This window comes from Oncorhynchus clarkii, chromosome 12 (genome assembly GCF_045791955.1).
Source record: "Oncorhynchus clarkii lewisi isolate Uvic-CL-2024 chromosome 12, UVic_Ocla_1.0, whole genome shotgun sequence".
Lineage (NCBI taxonomy): Eukaryota > Metazoa > Chordata > Actinopteri > Salmoniformes > Salmonidae > Oncorhynchus > Oncorhynchus clarkii.
The window spans coordinates 45101781-45126483 of NC_092158.1; the positions used below are offsets into that span (position 1 = coordinate 45101781).

General features: G+C 40.6%; 1 protein-coding gene across 9 annotated transcripts in view; it reads left to right on the forward strand.

Annotated features, from left to right (window-relative positions):
• The window catches only part of LOC139423230 (galactosylgalactosylxylosylprotein 3-beta-glucuronosyltransferase 1-like), a 37273-nt gene that overhangs the window by 10038 nt on the left and 2532 nt on the right, over nucleotides 1–24703 (forward strand). For 3 of the 9 annotated variants that reach the window (XM_071175014.1, XM_071175013.1, XM_071175012.1), the window contains 3 exons: nucleotides 15729–15913; nucleotides 16563–17083; nucleotides 17453–17749. In XM_071175014.1, the coding sequence (XP_071031115.1) occupies nucleotides 15760–15913; nucleotides 16563–17083; nucleotides 17453–17749 (972 nt within the window). In that variant the 5' untranslated portion in view covers nucleotides 15729–15759. Of the gene's footprint in view, nucleotides 1–15728; nucleotides 15914–16562; nucleotides 17084–17452; nucleotides 17750–18222; nucleotides 18329–18756; nucleotides 22776–24703 lie in introns of those variants that run through there. The other 6 variants (XR_011635815.1, XM_071175015.1, XM_071175018.1 and 3 more) reach the window with 6 other exon arrangements.

Below are 24703 nucleotides of genomic sequence, written 5' to 3' on the forward strand. Positions count from 1 at the left end.
CATGTTTATTTTTGTTCAGTATTGTTGGACATAAGACTGTAAAAACACCAGAAAATCAGCTCCAAGAGGTTTACATTTTTTACATTTGTGGTTCAGGATAAACATAAATACTTTACTGAGAAACGGTAGCCACAGGATCACAGTACACTAGAAAAACAACAAACACTAAGTCTCGGTTTGTTGTTTATTGGTTTTGTTGCTAAGGATTACACGATGCGGTTAATCTTTATGGCTGGGACTGCAAGTTTGTGTTCCATTTTTTGGCGTGGATTCCACGAGTGCTAGTCGTGGGAAAGACTCATTGTTGTCTTTTCGGAAAACAACTGGTTGCAGTAAAGAGCCAACCTGGATACTAAGGAGATCCTGATGGAAATTGACGAGTACCAACAGCTTTACACTAAGGAGGAGCAACATACTCCATCATGGAAATATCCGACGACCTCACTTAATAACTTTAACCCAACAAAAATAGAAAACAGATTAGTCCACAGACACGGACGATTTACTTACCGTTGAAGTAGAGGCTAGTGCTCTGGCTGGAATCCATTCAACACTGGAAAAGTTGTGTGAAGAGGTAGCAGGGCTGATGGGGAGTTTGGAGTTTAGCCAGAGTGAAATTCTCACACTCCAAGGAGAAAACAAGGCACTCGCAGCCAAGGTAAAAATCCACGATTCCAACATAGATTGTCTACTCAGGGAAAACAGGGTGGTGAAGGAGTTGCTACTAGACATACAAAGTCGTAGCATGTGTGAAAATCATTTTTTTTCCAGGAAGACACATCCAATTATCCAGAGGGTGCAATCAGAGAACTTATGCAATCCGCCTTGAAACTTCATAAAGAGACTGTAAACAAGGTGGCTTTCCACCGAGTACACAGACATGGAGCTCGGAGCGACAAGACCACGGGTCCCCGACTGATCATCACAAAATTTGAACACTACCAATTAAAGGATCAAAGGCAGGGGAAGGGAACTTAAAGGGACCAAATTCAGTCTAAATGATCAATTTCCAAGGGAGATAAACGAACGTCGTGAAAGACTGTATCTGGTACAAAGGCAACAAAGGGAGAAGGGTAAGCATGCCTTTCTCATTGTGGACAACCTCTTTATAGATGGACAGCTATTCCGAGACAGCTCCATAACACCATGGCTGTACTAAATTCTACAGGGACTTCAGGTTACGAAAAAAAGAAAGTATGGGAACTGTAAAAATATCTGAACACTATGAAGTGGATATGAACACACACGTACTCAATTACATGCTCGCTTACACATACAGACTTAGACTTATATACACACACACACCTGATCTCGCTCTCCTCTCTCTCTCTTCTCTCTTCTCTCTCTCTATTGTCGAACTGTTTTATAATTTAATATGTTTGTTTATCTATTTTTTTAATGTATTTGTCTACAAGTTTATATATGTTTACAACAAGCATGGGGGAGATATCAGAATAGGGGCATTGGGGAATGATAACATATTGTACGGAATACATTTGTACTGTAGTGAAGCCTTCTCTAGAGTAATGCAAGGTGACTTTCATGATCATGTGAAACGTCAATTCCTATGGAAATGCTGGGATGTGTTTTTCAATGATGTTAAAGGTAATTATGATGCAACTATGATGGTGATACGATATGGATTACAATTATCATCATGAATATTAAGGCTATACGCACTACATGTTACACACATAGATACTCAACCATGCAAATTGGAGGAGTTATTATTTATTTGGACATCACATATCATAGTCTTACTCTTATGCAGACATCATATACACTCACTAAATCACATCCAATATCATACACGTCAACCTACTCAGATTTACACACATAATAATAATTTAATAATTGTCTAACATCTGTGGCATTGGCTCACAGGAAAACAGGCAAGGGAATAAAACAAATATTGCTAGAACCTATTTCTTGAATTATAAATATCAGACATTTGAAAGCTCTAATTTTGACCATCATAATACCTCTGATGACAGTAACTTTACAAGCACTAGTCATGGTCAATTTAGACTGAGAATAGCATCTAGTTATGGTAAGGGGTGAAATAAGTGTAGCCTGTTTTAATTGTAACGGTTTAGCAGATTATTAAAAAAAGATTAGTCTTTACATGGCTAAAAGAAAAGGAATATAACACTGTTTACAGGAAACTCACTCTACATCCTTATATGAAGTTGTGTGGAAAAAGGAATAGGGTGGTAAAATAATTCTCTGTCATGGACAAAGGAACTCAAAAGGTGTGATGATAATAAATATCAAAAATGTTGATCTGAATATGTAAATTGTCAGGATTGATTCACAAGGAATGTGGATCTTTTTTAATATGAAAGTGGACGATAAAGAGATTTGGCTCATTCATCTATATGGTCCAAATCAGGATGATCCATAATTCTTTGAAAATCATTTATACCATTTTATTGAACTTACAGGCAACAAATTATCAAATCATTATGGTAGGAGACTACAACACAGTGTTAAGTACCTCAATGGACCGTAAAGGTAATCACTCTACAAACTATCATCACTGTGCCCTTAAGGAAATCACAAATATTATGGACACATTAGAAATAGTAGATATTTGGAGACTAGAAAACCCAGACCTAGTGAGATATACATGGAGGAGACTTAATCAAGCTAGTCGTCTTGACTACTTTCTCGTCTCTTTCTCTCTTGCATCAAAGGTTTAAAAAGTTTTAATAGGAGACGGAATGCGATCGGATCATCAGCTTATTGGAATTCATATAACTCTTATAGATTTTCCACGTGGATGAGGATATTGGAAATTGAATCAAAGTTTACTGGAGGACAACTTATTTTAGACAAAATAATTTATAATTTAATTTTTCCAGTATAATATAGGTTCAGCAAATCCCATTATTGTTTGGGATACCTTTAAAATGTTCCTTCAGAGGTCATTCATTTCAATATTCCTCAATAATAAAAAAGCAGTTTCTGGCTAAAGAGACAAGACTAACTAGGGAAATCCATGAACTAATAATACAGGTAGATAGCAATAAAAACGATACTACGGAGATACAAAATAAGTTAGAGGAAAAACAAAAAGAACTTGAGGAACTTATTCAAGAACGATCTAATGTAATCTATTACAAAAATAAAGCCAACTGGATGGAATATGGAGAAAAATGATCCAAATTCTTCCTCAATCACCAATACAGGAACGCTAACAAAAACAATTTGCAGAAACTCGTTACTGAAGACGGAGTCATCTATGATTCTCCAAATTATATTTTAAAAGAGGAAGCTAATTATTTTAGGCAGATGTTCTCTTTTCCATCTCATCCTCCCCCACTGAATGAAGATTACGGTAAGGAATTCTTTCCAAATAATATAAACAAAATAGAAAATTAACAAATGTACAGGAAGATCAGTGCGAAGGCCAAATTACAGAGGAAGAACTTTGAGGCGATTAAATCCTTTCAGTCTGGAAAAACCTAAGGGCTTGATGGCATATCGGTAGAGGTATATCGAGCCTTTACTAAAAGCTCCATTGTTAGATTGTTTTGACTACTCCTATAGAAATGGTAGTCTGTCAGGTACTCAGCAGGAAGGTCTGATTTCTCTATTATTAAAACAAGACCCAGATAGCAAATATGAAGACCCAGTCTATCTAAAAAAAAAACTGGAGGCCCCTTACACTTCAATGTTGTGATGCAAAAAATAGCAGCGAAATGCATAGCACTCAGAATTAAAAAGGTTTTACCAGGTATTGTTAATCCTGATCAACTACTAGAAACTACTAGAAATAATAGAAGATCATGAAACATCTAAGAAGCCAGGCCTGGTATTTATAGCGGATTTTGAAAAGACATTTGATAAAGTAAGAATAGATTTTATTTATAAATGCCTGGGTTTTTTTCGATTTCGGCAATTCTCTTATAAAATGGGTAAAAATAATGTATAGCAACCCCAGGTGTAAAATAGCAAATAACGGCTACTTCTCAGAGTTTTGAATTGTCAAAAGGAGTTAAACAAGGGTGTCCACTGTCACCATATCTATTCATTATGGCCATCGAAATGCTAGCTATTAAAATCAGATTAAACAACAACATTAGAGGATTAGAAATCCAAGGCTTAAAAACATAGGTGTCCATGTATGCCGACGACTCAAGTTTTATATTAAGTCCGAAAGCTAGATCCCTGCAATGTCTTATTGAAGATCTAGATAACTTTTCTGTACTTTCTGGACTAAAACCTAATTAAGATTAGTGTACAATATTACATATTGGATCTTTAAAAAATACAACTTTTAGATTACCCTGCAGTTTACCTATAAAATGTGCTGATGGTGAAGTAGACATACTTGGTATTCATATCACTAAATATATAAATAAGCTCTCCACAATGAATTTCAATAGAAAACTTGTAAAAATAGACATGATCCTGTAACCATGGAGAGGTAAATACCTGTCTATTTATGGAAAAATTGCTCTGATAAACTCCTTAGTCTTATCTCAGTTTACTCACTTACTTATGGCGCTGCCTTCTCCTGAGGATACATTTTTCAAATCATATGAGCAAATATATTTTACTTTATCTGGGACGCTAAATCAGACAAAATAAAGCATGCTTATCTATATAATAAATATGAATTGGGTGGGTTGAGATTATTATATATACAGTGCCTTGCGAAAGTATTCGGCCCCCTTGAACTTTGCGACCTTTTGCCACATTTCAGGCTTCAAACATAAAGATATAAAACTGTATTTTCTGGTGAAGAATCAACAACAAGTGGGACACAATCATGAAGTGGAACGACATTTATCGGATATTTCAAACTTTTTTAACAAATCAAAAACTGAAAAATTGGGCGTGCAAAATTATTCAGCCCCCTTAAGTTAATACTTTGTAGCTCCACCTTTTGCTGCGATTACAGCTGTAAGTCGCTTGGGGTATGTCTCTATCAGTTTTGCACATCGAGAGACTGACATTTTTTCCCATTCCTCCTTGCAAAACAGCTCGAGCTCAGTGAGGTTGGATGGAGAGCATTTGTGAACAGCAGTTTTCAGTTCTTTCCACAGATTCTCGATTGGATTCAGGTCTGGACTTTGACTTGGCCATTCTAACACCTGGATATGTTTATTTTTGAACCATTCCATTGTAGATTTTGCTTTATGTTTTGGATCATTGTCTTGTTGGAAGACAAATCTCCGTCCCAGTCTCAGGTCTTTTGCAGACTCCATCAGGTTTTCTTCCAGAATGGTCCTGTATTTGGCTCCATCCATCTTCCCATCAATTTTAACCATCTTCCCTGTCCCTGCTGAAGAAAAGCAGGCCCAAACCATGATGCTGCCTCCACCATGTTTGACAGTGAGGATGGTGTGTTCAGGGTGATGAGCTATGTTGCTTTTACGCCAAACATAACGTTTTGCATTGTTGCCAAAAAGTTCAATTTTGGTTTCATCTGACCAGGTGGCTTGTGGCAAACTTTAAACAACACTTTTTATGGATATCTTTAAGAAATAGCTTTCTTCTTGCCACTCTTCCATAAAGGCCAGATTTGTGCAATATATGACTGATTGTTGTCCTATGGACAGAGTCTCCCACCTTAGCTGTAGATCTCTGCAGTTCATCCAGAGTGATCATGGGCCTCTTGGCTGCATCTCTGATCAGTCTTCTCCTTGTATGAGCTGAAAGTTTAGAGGGACGGCCAGGTCTTGGTAGATTTGCAGTGGTCTGATACTCCTTCCATTTCAATATTATCGCTTGCACAGTGCTCCTTGGGATGTTTAAAGCTTGGGAAATCTTTTTGTATCCAAATCTGCAGTATCTCGGACCTGCCTGGTGTGTTCCTTGTTCTTCATGATGCTCTCTGCGCTTTTAACGGACCTCTGAGACTATCACAGTGCAGGTGCATTTATACGGAGACTTGATTACAAACAGGTGGATTGTATTTATCATCATTAGTCATTTAGGTCAACATTGGATCATTCAGAGATCCTCACTGAACTTCTGGAGAGAGTTTGCTGCACTGAAAGTAAAGGGGCTGAATAATTTTGCACGCCCAATTTTTCAGTTTTTGATTTGTTAAAAAAGTTTGAAATATCCAATAAATGTCGTTCCACTTCATGATTGTGTCCCACTTGTTGTTGATTCTTCACAAAAAAATACAGTTTTATATCTTTATGTTTGAAGCCTGAAATGTGGCAAAAGGTCGCAAAGTTCAAGGGGGCCGACTACTTTCGCAAGACACTGTAGACTTGTTTATACTGTATTATTGACTGTATGTTTGTTTTACTCCATGTGTAAGTAACTCTGTGTCGTTGTATGTGTCAAACTGCTTTGCTTTATCTTGGCCAGGTCGCAATTGTAAATGAGAACTTGTTCTCAACTTGTCTACCTGGGTAAATAAATAAATAAATACAAATGTGCATTATACACTGAGTATACAAAACATTAACACCTGCTCTTTTTCACTACAAGACCATGCTACTTGCCTACGGAGCAGCAAGAGTAACTGCCCCTCCCGACCTTCAGGCTATGCTCAAACCCTACACCCCCGCTGACTTTGCTGATAGCTACTTTATTGAGTAAAAATATACTTACTTTTACTGTGATATGTGGTTGTCCCACCCAGCTATCTTAAAAGGAATGCACTAACTGTAAGTCGCTCTGGATAAAAGCATCTGCTAAATGACTCAAATGTAAATATAACAGACTGACCAGGTGAATCCAGGTGAAAGCTATGATCTCTTTTTAAATCCACTTCAATCAGTGTAAATTAAGGGAAGGAGACAGGTTAAATAAGGATTTTCTTTAGCCTTGAAATAATTGAGACATGGATTGTGTATGTGTGCCATTCAGAGGGTGAAAGGACAAAACAAAAGATGTAAGTGCCTTTGAATGGGGTATGGTAGTAGATTCCAGGTACACCGGTTTGTGTCAAGAACTGCAACGGTGCTAAGTTTTTCACACTCAACAGTTTCCAGTGTGTACCAAGAATGGCCCACCACCCAATGGACTGTTCTGCAGGGCCCGGCGCCAGAATGAATCAGTTGGACGGACCGTTGACTGCGTGTTCACCTTTTTTTAATGGGTCTTATAGTAAAGACTATAGGCAGCTCATGAGTTTGAAGTTTGGGGAAGCTTACAATTTAGCCCACCATTTCTACCGATCTGCATGCCAGTTAGTATTATTTTTATATGCGCATTTTCATGGAACAGTTTATTTTTTATTTTTTATTTCACCTTTATTTAACCAGGTAGGCTAGTTGAGAACAAGTTCTCATTTACAACTGCGACCTGGCCAAGATAAAGCAAAGCAGTGTGAACAGACAACAACACAGAGTTACACATGGAGTAAACAATAAACAAGTCAATAACACAGTAGAAAAAATAAAATAAAGAGTCTATATACATTGTGTGCAAAAAGCATGAGGAGGTAGGCGAATAATTACAATTTAGCAGATTAACACTGGACTGATAAGTGATCAGATGGCCATGTGCAGGCAGAGATACTGGTGTGCAAAAGAGCAGAAAAGTAAACAAATAAAAACAGTATGGGGATGAGGTAGGTAAATTGGGTGGGCTATTTACCGATGGACTATGTACAGCTGCAGCGATCGGTTAGCTGCTCAGATAGCAGATGTTTAAAGTTGGTGAGGGAGATAAAAGTCTCAAATTTCAGCGATTTTTGCAATTCGTTCCAGTCACAGGCAGCAGAGAACTGGAAGGAAAGGTGGCCAAATGAGGTGTTGGCTTTAGGGATGATCAGTGAGATACACCTGCTGGAGCGCGTGCTACGGGTGGGTGTTGCCCTCGTGACCAGTGAACTGAGATAAGGCGGAGCTTTACCTAGCATGGACTTGTAGATGACCTGGAGCCAGTGGGTCTGGCGACGAATATGTAGCGAGGACCAGCCGACTAGAGCATACAGGTCGCAGTGGTGGGTGGTATAAGGTGCTTTAGTAACAAAACGGATGGCACTGTGATAAACTGCATCCAGTTTGCTGAGTAGAGTATTGGAAGCTATTTTGTAGATGACATCGCCAAAGTCGAGGATCATTAGGATAGTCAGTTTTACTAGGGTAAGTTTGGCGGCGTGAGTGAAGGAGGCTTTGTTGCGGAATAGAAAGCCGACTCTAGATTTGATTTTAGATTGGAGATGTTTGATATGAGTCTGGAAGGAGAGTTTACAGTCTAGCCAGACACCTAGGTACTTATAGATGTCCACATATTCTAGGTCGGAACCATCCAGGGTGGTGATGCTAGTCGGGCGTGCGGGTGCAGGCAGTGAACGGTTGAAAAGCATGCATTTGGTTTTACTAGCGTTTAAGAGCAGTTGGAGGCCACGGAAGGAGTGTTGTATGGCATTGAAGCTCGTTTGGAGGTTAGATAGCACAGTGTCCAAGGAAGGGCCAGAAGTATACAGAATGGTGTCGTCTGCGTAGAGGTGGATCAGGGAATTTACTTTTTTTAAATTGACTATCCGAAACATACAATATACTTGCAGTGAAGCCGCTCAACAACTACATAATACATAATATATAATACCAGTCATCCAACAGACTCCCATTAGAGCGACACACAGAAGCATCCAGGGTCAATGCCCTGCTCAATGGCACGTTGACTGATCTCCCACCAGGTCAAAAAACGTGAACCCTAACCCTCCAAGATCCCCCCCACAGTTCCCCAATAGCTGTCCCTCAACCATTCGAGACACCTCCCACAGCCCCCCCCTCCCCCCCCCCCCCCCCCCCCCCCAAGATTACAAATAAAAAATACAATTAATTCCATTCCCCATGCCCAAGAACCCCCCCCCCCCCCCCAATGCACCAACAACCAAGAGAATGAACTAAAGAGAAAAAAGAAAGACACGAAACAACAAACAACAATGCAAAAAAACAACAACAAAAAATACAAAAACTAAGGATATCAACGACAACTAAAATCATAGCCGCAATGCCAACTATATGTGTTTGTGTGCATGTCTGGCACTATTACATGCATGTGTGTGTTCTTGTATGAATTTATTTGAATGAGAGAGTGTGTATATGCATGTTTACAAACTCCTGCAAGGCATCAGCCTCAGGCAAACCGGCATTAGTTGTAAAAACACTGTCCCTCATTGTCATTCAAACAAACTTTTTCTTATGTTTTATTTGTACTTAAAAAAAAACTTTTATCTTTGTCCATCATTCTATCTCCCGCACAACAACGCCACTCCCACCTGTCTCCAATTCCACATCCCATCTATCTCTGCTGGCCACCCTCTTCAGATTTCTACGTAACACATATCTTTCAACATTGCTGTGATGTTTAACGTAGAGTATTAGTATATTAGTAATTGACTGACCCGGTCTCTCAAGATCTCATAACTGTACTATGTCTAGGGTCAATTTTAGATCAATGCTATGCATTTTCAACCATTCCTAAACCTGAGACCAGAAACTGGCTACCTGAGGGCAATACCAAAATCTGCAGAGCTTCGATGATTTTATGCCCCAAATACTCAACGTTTTGTTGGTGGCAAGAATTCTATACAATAATTTTAGCTGAAAAGCATGAAGTCTTGAATCGTGCGTTGTTTTATATATCAATGCATACACCCTGTACCATAGAATCGGTACATCAAAAATCTCTTCCCAACTATTTTGCAATCTGTATGGCACAGTTGTCAACATCCTGGTCCTCAAATGAAACTGGTATACTTTTCTATTCATGCTATTTATTCCTCTGCCAGTTTTGATCCTTTATATTGGGCAGACAGACCAGTTCCCTACCTCATCCCTCTGCCACCTGCCTCCTACATTTTTGGGGTGATGCTGTAATCAATTGGTTGTACTCTTGGATTGAGCAGACCTTCATGTACAATTCTGATAACTCCATGAAGGACATAACTCTACCATTCCAATATCATTTTCAAATATCTTTCCCATAAATACAGGTATTTTATCAACCAGCACATTAGAGTTCAGCCATAATATTTGTTCTGTCTTTTCAGGGGGGTGAAATTGAAATTGTAGCCAGCTCTGCAATGCTTGTTTGAAAAAGAGAGATACTTTGAAAAAGGTATAATTTTCAATTAATTGAAAATGAGACATGGCAATCTGCACAAAGGCAAAAAGACCATTTTTAAACAATGGATGAGCTTTTTTTGTAATCTACTTGAGAACCGTTTAGGGTTCAAGTAAAACTTTTAAATAAGTGAAGCTTTTAGAGAGATGTTTAGTGCTTTTACAGTGCCTTGCGAAAGTATTCGGCCCCCTTGAACTTTGCGACCTTTTGCCACATTTCAGGCTTCAAACATAAAGATATAAAACTGTATTTTTTTGTGAAGAATCAACAACAAGTGGGACACAATCATGAAGTGGAACGACATTTATTGGATATTTCAAACTTTTTTAACAAATCAAAAACGGAAAAAAAAACCTGATGGAGTCTGCAAAAGACCTGAGACTGGGACGGAGATTTGTCTTCCAACAAGACAATGATCCAAAACATAAAGCAAAATCTACAATGGAATGGTTCAAAAATAAACATATCCAGGTGTTAGAATGGCCAAGTCAAAGTCCAGACCTGAATCCAATCGAGAATCTGTGGAAAGAACTGAAAACTGCTGTTCACAAATGCTCTCCATCCAACCTCACTGAGCTCGAGCTGTTTTGCAAGGAGGAATGGGAAACAATTTCAGTTTCTCGATGTGCAAAACTGATAGAGACATACCCCAAGCGACTTACAGCTGTAATCGCAGCAAAAGGTGGAGCTACAAAGTATTAACTTAAGGGGGCTGAATAATTTTGCACGCCCAATTTTTCAGTTTTTGATTTGTTAAAAAAGTTTGAAATATCCAATAAATGTCGTTCCACTTCATGATTGTGTCCCACTTGTTGATTCTTCACAAAAAAATACAGTATTATATCTTTATGTTTGAAGCCTGAAATGTGGCAAAAGGTTGCAAAGTTCAAGGGGGCCGAATACTTTCGCAAGGCACTGTATATACGATGTGAGCAAATGAGGTGAGATAAGGGAGGTAAAGGCAAAAAAAGGCCATGGTGGCAAAGTAAATACAATATAGCAAGTAAAACACTGGAATGGTAGATTTGCAGTGGAAGAATGTGTAAAGTAGAAATACAAATAATGGGGTGCAAAGGAGCAAAATAAATAAATAAATAAAATAAATACAGTAGGGAAAGAGGTAGTTGTTTGGGCTAAATTATAGGTGGACTATGTACAGGTGCAGTAATCTGTGAGCTGCTCTGGCAGTTGGTGCTTAAAGCTAGTGAGGGCGATAAGTGTTTCCAGTTTCAGAGATTTTTGTAGTTCGTTCCAGTCATTGGCAGCAGAGAACTGGAAGGAGAGGCGGCCAAAGAAAGAATTGGTTTTGGGGGTGACCAGAGAGATATACCTGCTGGAGCGCGTGCTACAGGTGGGTGATGCTATGGCGACCAGCGAGCTGAGATAAGGGGGACTTTACCTAGCAGGGTCTTGTAGATGACATGGAGCCAGTGGGTTTGGCGACGAGTATGAAGCGAGGGCCAGCCAACGAGAGCGTACAGGTCGCAATGGTGGGTAGTATATGGGGCTTTGGTGACAAAACGGATTGCACTGTGATAGACTGCATCCAATTTGTTGAATAGGGTATTGGAGGCTATTTTGTAAATGACATCGCCAAAGTCGAGGATTGGTAGGATGGTCAGTTTTACAAGGGTATGTTTGGCAGCATGAGTGAAGGATGCTTTGTTGCGAAATAGGAAGCCAATTCTAGATTTAACTTTGGATTGGAGATGTTTGGAGATTTGGGTCTGGATAGAGAGTTTACAGTCTAATCAGACACCTAGGTATTTGTAGTTGTCCACGTATTCTAAGTCAGAGCCGTCCAAAGTAGTGATGTTGGACAGGCGGGCATGTGCAGGCAGCGATCGGTTGAAGAGCATGCATTTAGTTTTACTTGTATTTAAGAGCACTTGGAGGACATGGAAGGAGAGTTGTATGGCATTGTATGACATTGTCTCAGAAAAGTCTGGGTGGGCAATATCCAGTATAGAAAAGGTGAAATTGTTTGCACACAAAAAAAAGGAGGAATTCAGGAGACCAGGGAAGTCTCTCAAATTTGATTTAATTTAATTTACCTTGAATATTGCAGCCCATTCTTTTGTAGGCTATTAGCCAGACAAAACCCGCTGAGTTCAATAATAAATAGTGACTGGATTTATCCTCAAGTTGACTACTTCTTTCCTCATGTGTGGCTGTCATGTGTGGCTGTCTGGCTGACACATTTTATTTTAGTTAGGGGGAAGGGGGCCAAACGCCAACCTTGCGGGAGTCCAGACAAACTGCATTATGCCAGTGCTCTGACACCGCCTGGTATAGAGGTCCTCGATGGCAGGGAGTGATGTGGACACCGAGGAACTTAAAGCTCTCAACCCTCTCCACTACAGGCCTGTCAATGTGGCCCTGAGGGGATCACATGTCAAGGATCAGTATAGCGGATGTTTGGTTGCCTACGCGCACCACCTGGGAAGGACAGTCAGGACGTCCAGGATCCAGTTGCAGAGGGAGGTGTTCAGTCCCAGGGTCATGAGCTTAGTGATGAGCTTGGAGGGCACTATGGTGTTGAAGGCTGAACAGCATTCTCACATAGGTGTTCCTTTTATCCAAGTGGGAAAGGGAAGTGTGGAGTGCAATAGAGATTGCATCATGTGGATCTGTTGGGGCGGTATGCAAATTGGAGTGGGTCCAGGGTGTCTGGGATGATGGTGTTAATGTGAGCCATGACCAGCCTTTCAAAGCATTTCATGGCTACAGATGTGCTACGGGGCGATAGTCACTTAGACAGGTTACCATGTCATTCTTGAGCACAGGGACTATGGTGGTCTGCTTGAAACATGTAGGTATTACAGACTGGGCCAGGGAGAGGTTGAAAATATACTTGAACACACTTGCCAGCTGGTCAGTGCATGCTCTGAGTACTCATCCTGGTAATATCAGACATAGGCCCCACGGCCTTGTAAATGTTAACCTGTTTAAAGGTGCTACTCACATTGGCTACGGAGAGCGAGAACACACAGTCATCTGCAGTGGTGGAAAAAGTCCTCAATTGTCATACTTGAGTAAAAAGATACCTTAATAGAAAATGACTAGTCGTAAAAGTGAAAGTCACCCAGTGAAATACTACTTGAGTAAAAAAAAAATTAAAAAGTTGTTTGGTTTTAAATATACTTAAATATCAAAAGGACATGTAATTGCTCAAAAATAAAAAGTACATTATTTTCTTTAGGAATGTAAAAGTACAGATACTCCACAAAAATACTTAAGTAAAATTACTTTAAAGTACAACTTAAGAACTTTACACAACTGGTCATCGAGAACTGCTGGTGATCTCATGCATGGTTGAGTGTTGTTTGTCTAGAAGTGAGCATAGAAGGCATTTAGCTGGTTTGGAAGGCTTGCATCACTGGGCAGCTTGCAGCTGGGTTTCCCTTTGTAATCTGTGATAGTTTGCAAGCCCTGCCAAATCCTACAAGCATCAGAGTCGGCGTAGTAGGATTCAATCTTAGTTCTGCATTGCCTCTTTGCCTGTTTGATGTCTTTTCGGAGGTCGTAGCAGGATTTCTTATAAGCGTCTGGATTAGTGTCCTGCTCCTTGAAAGCAGAAGCTCTAGCCTTTAGCTCAGTGCGGATGTTGCCTATAATCCATGGCTTTTGGATGGGATATGTATGCAAGGTCACTGATGCACTTATTAATGAAGCCAGCATCGGTTTGTGATGGGAAATAGGCTGCTACAAAAAATGTAAATAGTATGATCTGCAGCTTATTATGAGGTATTCTAACTCAAGCGAGCAAAAACTCAAGACTCTAATGTTAACAAAGATAAACACCTCTCAGCTTACCCAAGACTGGTGTCCGATCTTGACGATGCATGGAAAAGCCAGTGAGGTGTATATATCATGCATGTTATTGTTCAGCCACGACTCCGAAACATAGGATATTACAGTTTTTTTTAAATAATACATTTTTTTTTGCAGATCAATTGCAATGTGAGGTATTCTTTATGTAGTGTTCAAGCATGCTTTTCTATAAGGTAGATAATAAGAAAAAAGCTTGCAGCTATCTCTGACCTATTTTCTGGTGTGCAATGACTTTGATGGGAAAGCAGGTTCCTTAGCAAACACTTTAAATTTGCAGAACCAGTCTCGGAGCGACAGCTCCTTAATGGAGGGTTAAGCATGTGGCTAATTCACACGTGATCATCCATTAGATGGCAGCTACTGTAGCTCCACCACGGGTCAACCCCTCCATTCTTTGACTATGAGCTGGCTAAATATACAGTGCCTTTGGAAAGTATTCAGACCCCTTGACTTTTTACACATTTTGTTACGTAAACAGCCTTATTCAAAAATGGATTACATTTCAAAAAATCCTCAGCAATCTACACACAATACCCCATAAGGAAAAAAAATGGAAATACGATATTTACATAATTACTCAGACCCTTTGCTATGAGACAGATGCATCCTGTTTCCATTGACCATCATTGAGATGATTCTACAACTTGATTGGATTTACCTGTGGTAAATTAAATTGATTGGACATGATTTGAAAAGGCACACACCTGTCAATATAACGTTGCACAGTTGACAGTGCATGTCAGAGCAAAAACCAAGCCATGAGGTCAAAGGAATTGTCCGTAGAGCTCCAAGACAGGATTGTGTCGAGAAACAGATCTTGGGAAGGGTCCCAAAAAATGTCAGCAGCATTGAACACAGTGGCCTCCATCATTTTTAAATGAAAGAAGTTTGGAACCACCAAGACGTCCTAGAGCTGGCCACCCGGCCAAACTGAGCAATCGGGGGAGAAGGGCCATGGTCAGGGGGCTGTTTTTCAGTGGAAAGGACTGGGAGACAGGATCGAGGGAAAGATGAACGGAGCAAAGTACAGAGATTGTTGATGAATACCTGCTCCAGAGCGCTCAGGACCTCAGACTGGGTTGAAGGTTCACCTTCCAACAAGACAATGACCCTAAGCACACAGCCAAGACAACGAAGGAGTGGCCTCGGGACAAGTCTCTAAATGTCCTTGAGTGGCCCAGACAGAGTCCGGACTTGAACCTGATCGAACATCTCTGGAGAGACTTGAAAATAGCTGTACAGCATCCAATCTGACAGAGCTTGAGAAGATCTGCAGAGAAGAATGAGAGAAACTCTCCAAATACAGGTGTGCCAAGCTTGTAGCGTCATACCCAAGACTTGATGCTGTAATCGCTGCCAAAGGTGCTGCCCAAAGTACTGAGTAAAGGGTCTGAGTACTTATGTAAAATGTCATCTCATTTTTATTAGCAAAAATGAATAAAAACCTGTTTTTGCTTTGTCATTATGAGGTATTGTGTGAAGATAGGTTATTTGTTTTAAACTCTCATCAATTTTAGAATAAGGCTGTAATGTAACAAAATGTGGAAAAAGTCAAGGGGTCTGAATAGTTTCCGAAGGCACTGTAGTCTGTTTGAAAAGTGGAGGATCGCTTTCCCCATTCTTTAAGTTCAACGCTTTATACTGAAGCCATTGTTCAGAAATCCATCCAGAAATAACACCTGGTATTTACCTTAAAGGCACAATGTCTAAAATATTCTGCTATTAAGGTTCTCAATTAATGATAAAATGGTCACCCATTGATTCTTGAAGAATATAACTAATAAATGCTACATGAGCTTAGTATAATTGTGTTACCCTTTCTTAACCAAAAATGTGTGTTGCAGGTAATGACGTGGCTCAGGTTTGACCCCGGAGATGCCGAAGAGACGAGACATTCTGGCCATCGTGTTGATCGTGTTGCCTTGGACGCTACTTATCACTGTTTGGCATCAGAGTGCCATCACCCCTCTGCTAGCTGCTCGAAAGTGTAAAGGTCATTCCTCAAATTCCCCATGTAGGGGGTTTTATGGTTAGTCTCTTGGGCAGAGGAGCACGTTTGGTTTACTTATATCTATGCTTATTCTGGGATGCTCCATTTAATATAGTACACTTAAAAAGAACGTCTTCACATGATTTCCCAGCTTAATTTTTTACATTTTCCCACCACTTAACTTTTTATCAGAATATGCTGCATTGTCTATTACAAGACTTTTAACACAATGGCAAAAGGTTTTTGTTCATAATGAGCTAAACACTTCATCAGTGTATGAAAGAAAATATTGTCATTTTGTGAGACCGTGGCATGAGGCCGCTATCAATTTGAGCACTGTCAGTAGAAAATTGATTGTCCACAATATTAATTTCTCTAATCGGATTCACACCTTTTAACTGACTCATATTAGTCTGACATCTAATTCATTACTTTTTAAGTTAGTGATGAGTATATTATGTTTATCACAAGGAGATTACATGTCTAACAAAAGAGTATGGAGTTAGATTTCCGAACGACAAGTTCATTAAAACTTTTGACTGAAATCTAACTCTACAACAGACTAAGAAGACTATTTGCATGATTAGATGCCTCCTCCGTCTCTACGAAGGCCATCTCTATGGAAACGTACAGTTCCTATACAGTCTATAAGCATTTATTATACCAAAAACTTCTTTCCCCTTCTCAGATGACAGACATGAGAGTCGGCGAGACTCCCGGAACACCTTCACCCTCAAGGAGCCCTGCACCTCAGAGAACAACAAGGACATTGTGGAGGTTGTGCGCACCGAGTACGTCTACAGCCGCCAGCCGCCCTGGTCTGATGTCCTCCCCACCCTCCACGTCATCACCCCAACCTACAGCCGGCCGGTCCAGAAGGCAGAGCTGACCCGTCTGGCCAACACCTTCCTCCACGTGCCCAACCTGCACTGGATCCTGGTTGAGGACTCTCAGCGACAAACCCTGCTAGTCACCAGGCTCCTTCAGGAAACAGGCCTGAACTACACCCACCTTAATGTGGAGACACCCAGGAACTATAAGCTGCGTGGGGACATGAGGGACCCCAGGATACCCCGGGGAACCATGCAGAGGAACCTGGCTCTGCGCTGGCTTAGAGAGACCTTCAGCCCCAACAACAGCAACAGCCAGCCTGGTATCGTCTACTTTGCAGACGATGATAACACCTATAGTCTGGATCTGTTTGAGGAGGTGAGTGGAACAAGGAGAGATGTTGTGCAGTACAGAATTGTTTCCTCTTTAGCTACCAAAACAGGCAAAATGTTTGGTTTCAGTGCGCAGTAGTATAATTAAATAAAGAGCATGGCTCCTTACAATATGCCACTAGATAAATGCACAGCCTCAACACATAGGCTTCACTTGACACCTGCCATAAACAAAGTTTGTAAACATGAATTCTGATATTTGCATATGATACAAATTAAAATAGCTATTTCCTCACATAAAATCATATATCGGAAAATAAATACTTATTGATCTTTCTCCACCCATAGAATTACATAGAGCACTAATATCATAGGATCTCCATGGGCTCTACCCTCTCTCTCCTTCCTCGTCTAGATGCGTTCAACAAGGAAGGTGTCTGTGTGGCCTGTAGCCTTTGTGGGCGGCCTGCGGTACGAGTCCCCTAAAGTCAATACCCTGGGCAAGGTTTACGGCTGGAAGACTGTGTTTGACCCCAACCGACCCTTTGCCATAGACATGGCTGGGTTTGCGGTGAACCTCCGCCTCATTCTCTTTAAGCCTCAGGCCTACTTCAAGCTGCGAGGAGTCAAGGGAGGATACCAGGAGAGCAGCTTACTGCGGGAGCTGGTCACCCTCAGCGACCTGGAGCCCAAGGCTGCTAATTGCACTAAGGTAAGGAACTAACAGTTGCCCTGTGTGGCTCAGCTAATAGAGTATGTTGCTTGCAATGCTAGGGTTGTGGGTTTGATTCCCACTGGGTCAGGCTGGTCTCATAGATGTAACATAGGAAATGAAAATCCAGGACAGTCAAATTAGTATGATCCGTTTAATATGGTTACATAAGACAGAATGTTACTTCAGGCAAAAATTAAAGAAAGGTGGTTGGTCGCTGTGGATAATAGCCGTATAATGCAAATGTCTGGCAACCCAAAGGTTGCGTGTTCGAAACTCCTCACGGGCAACTACTTACATGTTTTGCTTCTTTGCAACTACTTAGCATGTTAGCTAACCCCAACCTTAACTAATAGCCTTAACCCCTAAGCCTAACCCCTAGCCTAGCTAACATTCAAGCGGTATAAAAATACTTTCAACTACTTTCAACTAACTTTTCCACCATTTTTACTTGAACCCCCCGCCCCAAACAGGTACTTGTATGGCACACGAGGACAGAAAAGCCTGTCCTGGTGAACGAGGGAAAGAAAGGATTTACGGACTCCAACGTGGAGATATGAAAATGATTTTGGATCACAGGTAATTTGAAAGTTATTGGGTCTGTGATTAATTAAGTTTGCAAAATTCCAGTACCTTTCCCAAAGTTCCCAGGTTTTGTAGATGTTACCGGAATTTTGCAACCCTATGTCTGAGTGCCAACCTGGCTATCTGAACCCCTGTGAGCTTATTATTTCCACTAAAGGTTTTAATATTGTATTATTATTCATAGTATAAAGCTTTGCCGAATCTGTCTGAATTTGTATAACAGGGATGTTATGATTTCATCTCATAACTTGACAGAAGATCCTTACAAAAGATAGATAGTTTTATTAATGCGGTTTTGTCTTTAGTTTCTTCTCATTTGCCTAAACTATTCTCTCCGTGGTTGGTAGTAATGATGGAATAATTGTTGATTACATATTTTCTTTACACATCTCCTAAGCCCATATACCATTGTGTTATTGCAGGTTATATATGGCTGGGATTCCAAACGGACTGGCAAAAGACAAGCTCCGGGCAAGCAGGATCAGGGTGAAATACATATTTACTGTAATTCGACTGTAAAGGGAGTAAGACAGCCTTATTGTCTACTACAAGCAGTACACAGCTACAGTACGTATCAATACAGGCATAGAATATCAAAGCACAGATTCATGGATGGTGATACTGTATCTAGCTAAGCACTTTACTGATGCATCAATGGAAGACGCCCACAAGGAGCTTGCAACTTAAACAAAAGACTGTCGGCGGTTCAAACAACAGGATGGCTTCATACAGTGGTCAACAGGAAGCGGCCTTAACCCAGCTGACACAAACCAACATGATCGTAACCAGGCACTGGACCAAACTGAATCAATCAGAGGCCCTGAATGGCTTTTGTCTGTTGGTGATTAGGCTCCTTTTGTTGTGGAGCGGACTGTACTTGGGGTGCAGAACAGAGCTGGATAAAGTAGTTCTTGTCTGACTGGAGTCAGCATTGACTGACAGATTGATCTGGAAAGGACATGAACCCTTCCCACGTCCCATTGTAAAACACTGAGCTATTCAGACAGCTCTGCTCCCTCAAACCTATCACTAATTAGAACACGTCTCACACACATACACGTCTGTACACAAACATCCGCACGCATATACGCACAGAGTAATCAGTGTAGGAACAATGATTTAGCATAACCCCCGTACTGTAATGCCAGCTTTTATTTGCTGTTGCATCTTTTACTGATCATATAACACTATATTAGCACTTTCAGGTCAGGGTCTGTTGTCTGTTACAGTTTCTCAATCACGTACAAGCATTTTCTTTAACAATCGATTTTCAAAACAAAGTTCACAAGACAGAACTCTGTGGCTTTTCGCAAAACAGTAAATGGTTGCCTTACCAAAATGTATTTGCCTTCTCAAATTATAAATACATTAAATCAAAACTAAAATTGTACATTCAAAATTGCTAATAAATTCATCAAAACAACACGACTGCCTGCAAAAAGATGAACACAAATATACTTATCTCGAGTCCAAGTAGACTCGAGAAAAAAATCCCAGTAGATCAATAGATTTTCCTTGCAGTTACTAAATCATGATGATCAAAATTGTAAGTTCAACTATCCAAAAGTGCAGAATTATTTGCAATTACTCTCCTTTTATGCATATTTCACCAAACAATTTCATACACATTAAATTAAATATATTCCTGATAAGAAACAAAATTAGCACATTGTGTGCAGGATTCATCAATATCATCACAATCCAATTCCATTCCATAGTCAATACATAACTATGAGCAAACCAGGCTTTGTAGACTCCATTGGTGCACAGAAACACAATCCAAAATAGAAATAAGGAAAGGTGAATACAATGGAAGAATACAACTGGTATGAATGTATAGGGAGGCCTCAAAGCAAAACCTCTATAACAATAGGGTCAGTATCTCCTGTAAAATCTAACACGAAACCCAAACCGGCTGCGCGCGTGCACCATCGTGCGCCATCGTGCATACATTTACTTTGTCCCCCCACACCAAACGCAATCACGACACGCAGGTTAAAATATCAAAACAAACTCTGAACCAATTATATTAATTTGGGGACAGGTTGAGAACCATTAAACATTTATTGAAATTTTGCTAGTTAGCTTGCACTTGCTAGCTAATTTGTCCTATTTAGCTAGCTTGCTGTTGCTAGCTAATTTGTCCTGGGATATAAACATTGAGTTGTTATTTTACCTGAAATGCACAAGGTCCTCTACTCCGCCAATTAATCCACACATAAAATGGTCAACAGAATAGTTTCTAGTTATCTCTCTTCCTTCCAGGATTTTTCTTCTCTTTATATTGCGATTGGCAACTTTCATAAATTAGGTGCATTACCGCCACTGACCTCGTTCGTCTTTCAGTCACCCACGTGGGCATAACCAATGAGGAGATGACACGTGGGTATCTGCTTCTATAAACCAATGAGGAGATGGGAGAGGCAGGACTTGCAGCGCGATCTGCGTCAGAAATAGAACTGATTTCTATTTTAGTCCTTGGCAACAAAGACGCTCATAGGCGCATGTGAGCAGTTTTTATTTTGCAGCGCTCTCTCACGCGGTGCGAGCGGTGTGGTCAGCCTGTAAGATATGCAAGTCACCAGCAAAAAAATTATCAGAAGTTCTGTAAATGTATTTGAGCATTTGATCATTGATTTTCTGCTATAGTTTGTTTCAACACCGATTCAAAAATTCCTTGTATGCGATTGAGAAAAACACATTTTGGAGTGAAATACGCATCACATTTTTTTCACCTCTCCAACAGACAATAGGTAAGGACATTTGCCAATGAAACTAGAGCTAGTCAAATAAATATGATTATTTCACAACACATACTACATCAGTCACAGGATAAATGCCTTCCCTTGATATGCCATTTTCTAACCAGTCTGGACTCCAAATGGCACTTAATGATCTTTGATCTGATATTCAAAAGTAAACGGAGGGAATGTCTGCTTTGTAAACAACCACTGCAATTACACAAATTTACCCCACATGTCAATGTCTCTTTCGGTTTCCTTGTTTGACATGGTTTATTGCGACTAATGGCTGATATTTACATTTTTGTTCAAACATAGCATTGGTTTCCCTTTTTCTAAAGTAAATCGTATACAGTCCTGGTCTCAGGGAAGACCAAATATTGAAGTGCAAACATACAGCACAGTAACTCATATTTGCCAATATGTTACATGATAAATATCACAACTAAAACTGACTGAGCCTGTCAATCAGTGGTCAGATGATACAGGTGTAATGTTTCATTTGGAAGTTTATTTTTTTAAATGTATTTAACTAGGCAAGTCCTCTTTAGGATCTGCCCCTTTAAAAAAAAAATGTTTAGCCTAAAATGACATACCTAAATCTAACTGCCTGGAGCTCAGGACCTGAAGCAAGGATATGCATATTCTTTATACCATTTGAAAGGAAACATTTGGAAGTTTGTGGAAATGTGAAATGAATGTAGGAGAATATAACGTATTAGATTTGGTAAAATATATATACAATACAAAGAAAAAAACATGTTCTTATGTACTATCATCTAAGAAAGGCCATAATGTATTATTCCAGCTCAGGCGCAGTTTAGATTTTGGGCAGTAGATGGCAGCAGTGTTTGTGCAAAGTTTTATACTCATCCAATTATCCATTGCATTTCTGTTCAAATGTGCCTAATTGGTTTATTAATCACTTTTCAAGTTCATAACTGTGCACTCTCCTCAAATAATAGCATGGTATTCTTTCACTAATAACTACTGTAAATTGGACAGTGCAGTTAGATTAACAAGAATTTAAGCTTTCTGCCAATATCAGATATGTCTATGTCCTGGGAAATGTTCTTGTTACTTACCTTGTGCTAATCGCATTAGCCTACGTTAGCTCAACTGTCCCGTGGGGATCCCAACGATCCTGTAGAGGTTTAAGAACAAACTCTTATTTACAATGAAGCATACACCGGCCAAAGCCGGACAACACTGAGGCTCCTGAGTGGCGCAGCGGTCTAATGCACTGCATCTCAGGACTCAAGGTGTCACCACAGACACCCTGGTTTGATTCCAGGCTGTTTCCCAACCGTCTGTGATTGATAGTCCCATAAGGCAACACCCAATTGGCCTAGTGTTGTCCGGATTTGGCAGGTGTAGACAGTCATTGTAAATAAGAAATTGTTCTTAACTGACTTGCCTAGTTAAATAAAGGTTAAACAAAAAATAGTGTGCCACCCTATGGGACTCCCAATCACGGCTGGTTGTGATACAGCCTGGAATTGAACCAGGGTGTTTGTAGTGACGCCTCTAGCACTGCGAAGCAATGCGCTGGACCGCTGCACCACTCCAGAATGCTTTCATTTACATCATGACACACACAGAAAGTGATGATTACAATGATTCTAGTTGAAAATATGTTTTGTTAGGCTGGGATATATAGTTCTAGTTCCTTGTTTCAATAAATAAACCCGTTTGCATGATATTTCATGTCAATAAAATGGAAATAAATATTCTACTCAAGATGGATGAGGTGAATTACCCCCATAAAATGTTCAGCACTTTGGGGCCCAGAGAAAAACCAATGTGAAAATGCGATCCACTCATTATTACTGTCTATCAAAAGTACAGTAGCTTTGGAATGCAGTCACTGATTGTCCACAGCCATGCCCAGATCAGGAGTCTCTTCAAACATCTTACAGTCCTGCTCCTCAAACACAATGAGCTGCATGGTGATGATGAAGAAACAAATAAAGATAACTAAAAGATAGAGACTAAGTAAACAACTTTGTGAAACTAAGACGTGTCATTAGCATGTATTAATGTAAAAAAAAAAATCTAGACCCCTTTTACTCCAAACATACACAGAGACATGTACAAAAGCTCTCCCTCGCCCTGCATTTGGCATATCTGACCATAATTCTATCCTCCTGATTCCTGCTTCAAGCAAAAACTAAAGCAGGAAGCACCAGTGACTCGCACCATAAAGAAGTGGTCAGATGAAGCAGATGCTAAGCTACTGGACTGTTTTGCAAGGACATACTGGAATATGTTCCAGGATTCTTCCGGTGGCATTGAGGAGTACACAACATCAGACACTGGCTTCATCAATAAGTTCATCGATGACGTCGTTTCCACAGTGACAGTACTTACATACCGCAACCAGAAGCCATGGATTACAGACAACATCCGCACTGAGCTAAAGGGTAGAGCTGCTGCTTTCAAGGAGCGGGACTCTAACCCGGAAGCTTATAAGAAAACCTGCTATGCTATGCCCTCCTGCTATGCCCTCCGACGAAGCATCAAACAGGCAACGCGTCAATACAGGACTAATATTGAATCGTACTACACCGGCTCCAACGCTCGTCAGATATGGCAGGACTTGCAAACTATTACAGACTACAAAAGGGAAGCACAGCCGCGAGTTTTCCAGTGACAAGCATAACAGACGAGCTAAATAACTTCTATGCTCGTTTCGAGGCAAGTAACACTGAAGCATGCATGAGAGCATCAGCTGTTCCGGACGACTGTGATCACGCTTTCCATAGCTGATGTGAGTAAGACCTTTAAACAGGTCAACATTCACAAGGCCGCAGGGCCAGACGGATTACCAGGATGTGTACTGCGAGCAAGAGCTGACCAGTTTGCAAGTGCATTCACTGACATTTGCAACCTATCCCTGACTGAGTCTGTAATACCAACATGTTTGAAGCAGACCACCATAGTCCCTGTGCCGAAGAACACTAAGGTAACCTGCCTAAATAACTACCAACCAGTAGCTCTCACGTTTGTAGCCATGAAGTGCTTTGAAAGGCTGGTCATGGCTCATATCAAAACCATCATCCCAGAAACCCTAGACCCACTCCAATTTGCATACCACCCCAACAGATCCACAGATGATGCAATCTCTATTCCACGCCCCACTGCCCTATCCCACCTGGACAAAAGGAACACCTTTGTGAGAATGCTATTCATTGACTACAGCTCAGTGTTCAACACCATAGTGCCCTCGAATATTATCACTAAGCTAAGGACCCTGGGACTAAACACCTCCCTCTGCAACTAGATCCTGGACTTCCTGACGGGCCGCCCCCCAGGCGGTAAGGGTAGGTAACAACACATCTGCCATGCTGATCCTCAACATGGGGGCCCCTCAGGGGTGCGTGCTCAGTCCCCTCCTGTACTCCCTGTTCACCCATGACTTCATCGCCAGAAACAACTCCAACACCAACATTAAGTTTGCCGACGACACAACAGTGGTAGACCTGATTACCGACAACGATGAGACAGCCTATAGGGAGGTCAGAGACCTGGCCGTGTGGTGCCAGGACAACAACCTCTCCCTCAATGTGATCAAGACAAAGGAGATGATTGTTGACTACAGGAAATGGAGGACCGAGCACTCCCCGAT